The sequence below is a fragment of the Lethenteron reissneri genome, chromosome 60 (assembly GCF_015708825.2).
Source record: "Lethenteron reissneri isolate LAM-NWPU_2019-01 chromosome 60, ASM1570882v1, whole genome shotgun sequence".
In the NCBI taxonomy this organism is placed as follows: Eukaryota; Metazoa; Chordata; class Hyperoartia; order Petromyzontiformes; family Petromyzontidae; genus Lethenteron; species Lethenteron reissneri.
Genome location: NC_083838.1, coordinates 72,028 through 79,638, shown reverse-complemented (window position 1 = coordinate 79,638; position 7,611 = coordinate 72,028). Strand labels below are relative to the sequence as shown.

Sequence of the window (7,611 nt, the reverse complement as noted above, 5' to 3'; positions counted from 1 at the left end):
TAACAATTATTAGTATCTATATTTAATTTTAGTACTATATTTAATATAAATAACTATATTTAAAATGAATAACTATATTTATTAGTAACTATATTTTATATTAGTAACTATGTTTAATATTAGTACTATATTTAATACAAATAACTTTAAAATTAATAACTATATTAGTAGCTATATTTCATAATAGTAACAATGTTTAATATTAGTACTATATTTAATACAAATAACTATTTAAAATGAATAACTATTTATTAGTAGCTATATTTCATAATAGTAACTATGTTTAATATTAGTACTATGTTTAATATAAATAACTATTTAAAATGAATAACTATATTTATTAGTAGCTATATTTCATAATAGTAACTATGTTTAATATTAGTACTATATTTAATACAAATAACTATTTAAAATGAATAACTATTTATTAGTAGCTATATTTCATAATAGTAACTATGTTTAATATTAGTACTATGTTTAATATAAATAACTATTTAAAATGAATAACTATATTTATTAGTAGCTATATTTCATAATAGTAACTATGTTTAATATTAGTACTATATTTAATATAAATAACTATTTAAAATGAATAACTATTTATTAGTAACTATTTCATAATAGTAACTATATTAATATTAGTACTATATTTAATATAAATAACTATTTAAAATGAATAACTATATTTATTAGTAGCTATATTTCATAATAGTAACTATGTTTAATATTAGTACTATGTTTAATACAAATAACTATTTAAAATGAATAACTATATTTATTAGTAGCTATATTTCATAATAGTAACTATGTTTAATATTAGTACTATGTTTAATACAAATAACTATTTAAAATGAATAACTATATTTATTAGTAGCTATATTTCATAATAGTAACTATGTTTAATATTAGTACTATATTTAATATAAATAACTATTTAAAATGAATAACTATTTATTAGTAACTATTTCATAATAGTAACTATATTAATATTAGTACTATATTGAATATAAATAAGTAACTATATTAATAGCGACTATCCTAATCACATGCCACAAGTGGGGGTCCTAGTGTCTGTCATAGGTGGCCTAGTGTATCTACCATCCGCCTGTTTTGAATAACCTTACTAGAGACGCCACCATTTCCTTTACATTCAGTATCATCACGCTTGGCAATAACGGCGTAACTAAAGCAGTAATCGCATCATTATTCCAAAAATAATAATTGAAAACCACGATTTAAAAAAAAATAACTTGTTTGGAAGCAGCAAGTGGGGGTCCTAATGTCTGTCTATAGGTGTCCGTGCGGATCGATCTCGGGGTGCCTGCGCGAATCGAGCGCGCGCCATCGCCATGGCGGGAAGGAACATCGCCTACGTGAAGCCCAAGGAGCCGTCGTTCCTGCGTAAGTTCAAGAAGGACGTGGGCTTCAAAGAGGGGCCCAACGTGGACACAAAGGTAGCTGGCGCCGCGTCTCTATCGTCGTGTACAGTGGGGGCGTACAGTGGGTGTACAGTGCGCACAGCTGCGTGTACAGTGTGTGTCCGTGTGTGTGTACAGTGCGCACAGTGTGTGTGTACAGTGTGTGTCCGTGTGTGTGCACTGTGTGTGTATTCAGTGTGTGTGTATGTGTACAGTGCGTGTGCAGTTTGAATGTTTGTGTGCAGTGTGAGGGTGCGTATACAGTGTGTGCAGTGAGTGTGTGTGCAGTGTGTGTGAGTGTGTGTATGCAGTGTGTGGGTGTAGTGTGAGTGTCCACACTGTGCGTGTATTTGTGCAGTGTGAGTATAGTGTGTGTGTGCAGTGTGAGAGTGTACACACTGTGTATGTGTACAATAGGTGTGTTTGTGCAGTGTGTGTGCGCTGTGTGCAGTGTGTGCAGTGTGTGTGTGTATGCAGTGTGTGTATACAGTGTGTGTGTGTATATACAGTGTGTGTGTATACAGTGTGCAGTGTGTGTGTGTATTCAGTGTGTGTGTGTGTATATGCAGTGTGTGTATACAGTGTGTGTGTATATACGGTGTGTGTGTATACAGTGTGTGTGTGTGTATACAGTGTGTGTATACAGTCTGTGTGTGTGCACTGTGTGTGTGTGTATACAGTGTGTGTGTGTGTGTATACAGTCTGTGTGTGCACTGTGTGTGTATACAGTGTGTATACAGTGTGTGTGTGTGCACTGTGTCAACACTGGGGGAGATAAAGGCGGCCGGGCGTGGCGCTGACCACATCCAGCCCCATATATGCCGTGCTCGCTAAATAGCAGCACTTGCCACATCAACTTGCATAGGCTGCACGGGGGCCCTTTGTCTTTGTGCGCAGTATGTATAAAGTTCATTGTGTTTGTGTCTCTGTGTGTGTGTGGGTCAGTGTGTGTGTGTCTGTCTGTGTGGGTCAGTGTGTGTGTGTCTGTCTGTGTGTGGGTCAGTGTGTGTGTGTGTCTGTCTGTGTGTGGGTCAGTGTGTATGTGTGTCTATCTGTGTGTGGGTCAGTGTGTGTGTCTGTGTGTGGGTCAGTGTGTGTGTCTGTCTGTGTGTGGGTCAGTGTGTGTGTGTGTCTGTCTGTGTGTGGGTCAGTGTGTGTGTCTGTGTGTGGGTCAGTGTGTGTGTGTGTCTGTCTGTGTGTGGGTCAGTGTGTGTGTCTGTCTGTGTGTGGGTCAGTGTCTGTGTGTGTCTGTCTGTGTGTGGGTCAGTGTGTATGTGTGTCTATCTGTGTGTGGGTCAGTGTGTGTGTGTGAGTGTCTGTGTGTGTCTGTCTGTGTGTGGGTCAGTGTGTGTGTGTGTGTCTGTGTGTCTGTCTGTGTGTGAGTCAGTGTGTGTGTGTGTGTCTGTGTGTCTATGTATGTGGGGAGCGGTGGTGTAGTGGCTAGCGCTACGCTGCGCTACGAACTCGGCGACCCGAGTTAAATTCCCGCTCACGTCCAACACCAGTGACGATTATCTGAACCGGTACTGGGCCTCCCCTGGGTCCACTCAGCCTCAAATGAGTACCTGGTGCGGTGCGTAGTAAACATCGCCACTGGGGAGACAAAGGCGGTCGGGCGTGGTGCTGGCCACCCACCCCCTCGTGTGCCGTGCCGGCCTTCGTAGGTGCTGCTCAGTAACAGCACTTGCCACTACAGTCTGTTGAGGCTACACGGGGGATCTTTGTCTGTGTATAGTTTTCTAAACTGTCTCTTTCCTCGGTTCAATCGGGATTCTGAGTCTGCTTCACTTTTTAGATCACGTCTTGAAACTCACACATTTATCCTAAAGGCTTTCCATGTAAATTAACATAAAAAGTCTGATTATTTTCCTCTGTAATTATTGATTTTATCATAGTTCTTAATTTTATTGGAGTGTAATCATTGATATTGTTAACAGATGTAGGTTAGATGTTACATGTGTTGAACTTCTTTCGCAGCGTACATAGCGAACCGTGTAGTTTATTTTTTATATGAAAGACACTTTATAAGCTGGAGTAGACTCCGTTATTCGCGCTCATGATTGGGAGAATAATTCAAAATCTCGGATAATCCAAAATCTCGGATAATCCAAAATGATACATTTTGCGTGAATCTCTATGCCAAAAAACACTAGTTTAGGTATAAATTCTCATAAATTAAAACTCACAAAATAAATAATTGGATAAATCACTCAAAATGAAGCACAACTGACGATTTCGATTTAGAACCAATACTAACGATCGACCGATCAATGATGTGCGTGCTCAGCGAAACACTTTCCTGCTCCCGCCCAGCAGAAGACTCGGCCCACTGAGTGGATGACAGCAGCAGAGCCACGCCAATCAACGTCAATCAAACTCCACCCCCCACTGTTGTAATGATATGGCAACTACTGTACTGTAGAGGTAATTACGTGGATTTCGGATTAACCGGAGCAACATATTTGTTGGGGTTTAATAACCGTGTGACTTGTAATGAACATTTACAAGATGAGATAATTATTCATTTGGGCTTAAGGGAAAATCCACGAGTTATTAATTTACGTCAAAATAATGTACGTCAAAGGTGCACTGTTAATCCGCACATCGGATAAACCGCACGCGGATAATTGAGTCTACGGTTTACGTTATTATTGACCATTGCCCTAATGACCTTTGTGACCTTTGTCGACCCCTGCCCTCGCCTGCGCCTAGCGAGGACCGGCCATGATGCCTCACCGGGACGACGACGAGGAGGAGAAGGAAGATGAGCGGCCGCAGGTGGTCATCATGAAAGACGGCGACCTCACGGAAGAGGAGGCTCGCAAACTCCAGGGTACGGCAGCCGCCCACACGCCGGCAAACCGCTTTGCGGAGTGCGGAGAGGCCGTTGCGACGTCTCCTAAGTTGATAATTGTTTTTTTACCCTTCTATCTGGCAACAAAACTGACACCTTTTTACAAGGAGTCATGTTTGCATAGACCACAATACCTGCAGTCGTAATGCAAACAAAAAACACAACTCTGATAATGTATGCACTGTCCTTGAAGTTGATTGGTCCACACCCGAGACAGCTTTCCTTAGAGCCTAGTCTCACATGGTGTTGGACCAGATGACGCCAAAAGGCGCACAACTCAAAGACAATGCACCATCAGAGTATGAGAGCTTGGGATAAGCATTTACACCATTGGAACCTCATTTGCCAGTAAAAATATAATTGTTTTTTTACCCTTCTATCTGGCAACAAAACTGACACCTTTTTACAAGGAGTCATGTTGACATATAATGCAAACAAAAAACATAACTCTGATAATGTATGCACTGTCCTTGAAGTTGATTGGTCCACACCCGAGAGACAGCTTTCCTTAGAGCCTAGTCTCACATGGGTTGGACCAGATGGTCTATGTAAACATGATTCCTTGTAAAAAGGTGTCAGTTTTGTTGCTAGATAGAAGGGTAAAAAACAATTATATTTTTACTGGCAAATGAGGTTCCAATGGTGTCCGCTAAGTTGTTACGAACATTACCCCCCCCGCCACCCCGCGCGTGACGATTACAAAAAATAACCGACATCTCCAGAGTCTTGGCTGGCTGGCTGGGCGACTTTGATGACACCGCCGGTGAACGTTGACGATTCCTCGCCTTGTCTCCTCCCCCGCTCCCCCCCCCCCGTGCATCCTCCCAGGTGGAGCCTCCCCGTTCGTCACCGACGACCGTCCCGCCGACGGGCGAATTCTCTTCCGCAAGCCGGCGAAGCGGGAGGGGGGGACCCCCGACACCAAGTCGGGCGCCAAGTCGGCAAAGCGCTGGCGGGAGGGGGGCAAGCAAGAGGGTGGACGTTCAAAGAAGGGCGACTCCGCATCAGCGTCGTCATCGACGTCGTCGTCGACGTCGTCGTCGTCCCAGGCCGTGAAGAACGCCAAACTCCTGTCATTCGGAGAGGATGACGATGGTGGCGGCGGCGGTGGAGACTGAAACGTGCGAGGTGATGGTGTTTGGTTGATGGCCACGTTCTGTACGCCCCCCACTGCCACCGTCTCATCAGTGAGCTGCAAGTCATATGGGGGCTTTACTCTTTGGTTCTTTCGGTAAAGTCACGTGACTTTACCGAAAGAACCAGAGTATGGATTCCTGCAGTCACTAAAGCTTCAAATCAAGATCACATGGGGGCTGTTTAATCGTATGTCACCACAGTGGGCAGCGCAGGTTGACACCCGTGGGGGGGGGGGGGGGGGGGGGGGGTCTTGGTTGGTGGTACCGCTGCCTACCACTGATGTTGACTGTCTGGGAATTAATCTCAGATGGCCGCGGTTTGTTTTGCGGTGTGTTCACCACTGAGGCACACCAAGTTGAGGGGGAGGCGTGTTAAACTTGTTTGTGTCGGTCAACGTGTGGGTGTGTGTGTGACGGCTTTAATAAAACACATTCTGGATATCAACTGGGCACCGATGATAAAGACGTCATCTCTTGATCTCAGGCTTGTAACCTGGCTAAATGCTGCAATGGGCGACCAGCACGGCTGCTGATGCAGTGGGGAGCAGAGGGCAGCCCTGGAAAATCCACCCTTGGGCTGCCCGCGACTTCTCCCGCGTGGTGAAGATGTCGCGACGTCGTTTGAAGAAGACTTCGGCCATTTGTGCGCCGTGGGTGAGGTCCAAATAGGAGCAAGCGAACTGCAGACGACTCGACCGGGGAAACGCAAAGCGACATCGCCGCCCCACCCCCCCCTGCTGAGAGAACTTGGCAACCCCTGCGAGGCTTTGCCGACGAAACGGGACTTTCTCGATACCGAAGCGGCTCTTGTAAACATTGGGAGTTGCCCACACGCAGGCCGCGCGCGTGCACAGGCAGCGCCGAGTGATATTCGAGTTTAATTTTTTTAGAAAAAGGCTGGAGTAGCTTTTATTTCCGTTTCAAATCTGCACCGCACAGCACAACAAACACGGTGGGGAGGGAGGGAGGGGGGGTTAGGGGCGGGGGGGGGTGTCTAGATCCACGCATTCGTCGTCTGCCCTCTGAGCAGCCGACGTCTCCGCTCGCGAGGCGAAATTCAACTTCGTTGCGGCTCCCATCACCCTCGGCCCTCCTCCCCCCGGAGAGCCACCGAGTCACGCGGCACCGATGGTCGCTGCTGCTTCTCGGCGCGTCGCCCCACGTCCCGAGCGAGCGGCGAGGCAACTTTAAAGCGGCCGCGTTCAAAGTTCACGACGACCGCAGCCGCGCGTGGCGGTGCAAATGCGAGCGTCTCTGCCGCGGGCAGCCGGTCCTGCGCAGGTTGCGCGCGACCGGTCGCGTGCAACTGTTTGCGAAAACAAAACGCAAAACGACCAAGCAAAACCCCACCCCCCACCACAACACTGTCACAATCGGCTGACTTTTCCTGCCATCCTATTGGCTGAAATCCGAGCGCGGTGGGGGGAGGAGGCAAAGGTGGCGGCGTCCACCTGGAGGACTCCTCACGCTCGCGAGTTTGCGTCCACCCCCAAGCAGCGGCCGCTTTCTCAACGCGTGACAACCTCCCTCCCCTCCGTCGTATTTTAAAGGGGAAGGTGGAGTGCGTCTTACAATGGCGGTGTCGCCGTGTGTCTGTGTGGGAGACCCAATTTGTTACCGCTCTGATACACACTGGGCACGTGCTGGAGGCGCGTCTCTTTAACTTTGTGGAGCTTCGAATAATCCGGAGTCGGCTCACTGGGCTGGTGGAGCGGGGGCGGGGGGTTAAGGCTGCACTCTGCTCAAAGTGTTGCACGCTACGTGGTTGTGTCCAAACACTGGGGGTTGGACCCCCTTACGCCAAACCGACCAATCGGACGTCGGCAAGGTGCCCGCCTCGTTCCATCTCGTTGGGAAGACAACATCCAAGATGCTCAGCTCACAGCGGACACGTCGCAGTGACCGCAGCTCCGACCGTCAGAGGTCCATCTGTGGCCGTGGACATCTATTGCGTTCACACAGGTACAATCACCGACTTGCAGCTTCACAGAGACCCGTTGCCCGTCACCTTGACGGAGATCTCTCTCTCGTCCCGAGCCGCAGTCGCTGCGAGTCGCACTCTCGTGGAGGCAGGCAGCGGCCGCGCCATCTCTACTTGCACCAGAGCGCCTTGCAAAGCGAACTCGCGAGATGTCCTGCCGCTCCCCACAGACGGTCACCACCCCACCACCACCGCCACCACCACCTCGCTCTCGCGTTGACA

The 7,611-nt window shown here is 47.1% G+C and overlaps 1 protein-coding gene across 1 annotated transcript; it reads left to right on the top strand.

Annotated features, from left to right (window-relative positions):
* The first annotated feature begins 1,295 nt into the window (after positions 1-1,295).
* On the top strand, positions 1,296-5,853 carry LOC133358078 (uncharacterized protein KIAA1143 homolog). Its single transcript, XM_061576372.1, has 3 exons — positions 1,296-1,454; positions 4,131-4,251; positions 5,101-5,853. Exons 1-3 carry the CDS (start codon positions 1,350-1,352, stop codon positions 5,388-5,390), a joined length of 516 nt encoding a protein of 171 aa, XP_061432356.1. The 5' UTR covers positions 1,296-1,349; the 3' UTR covers positions 5,391-5,853.
* The last annotated feature ends 1,758 nt before the right edge of the window (positions 5,854-7,611 follow it).

Coding starts and splice junctions, on each gene's coding strand:
- LOC133358078 (XM_061576372.1), top strand. CDS start 1,350: ATGGCGGGAAGGAACATCGCCTACGTGAAGCCCAAGGAGCCGTCGTTC. Junction 1,455..4,130: donor GGCCCAACGTGGACACAAAG/GTAGCTGGCGCC, acceptor GCCTGCGCCTAG/CGAGGACCGGCCATGATGCC. Junction 4,252..5,100: donor GGAGGCTCGCAAACTCCAGG/GTACGGCAGCCG, acceptor GCATCCTCCCAG/GTGGAGCCTCCCCGTTCGTC.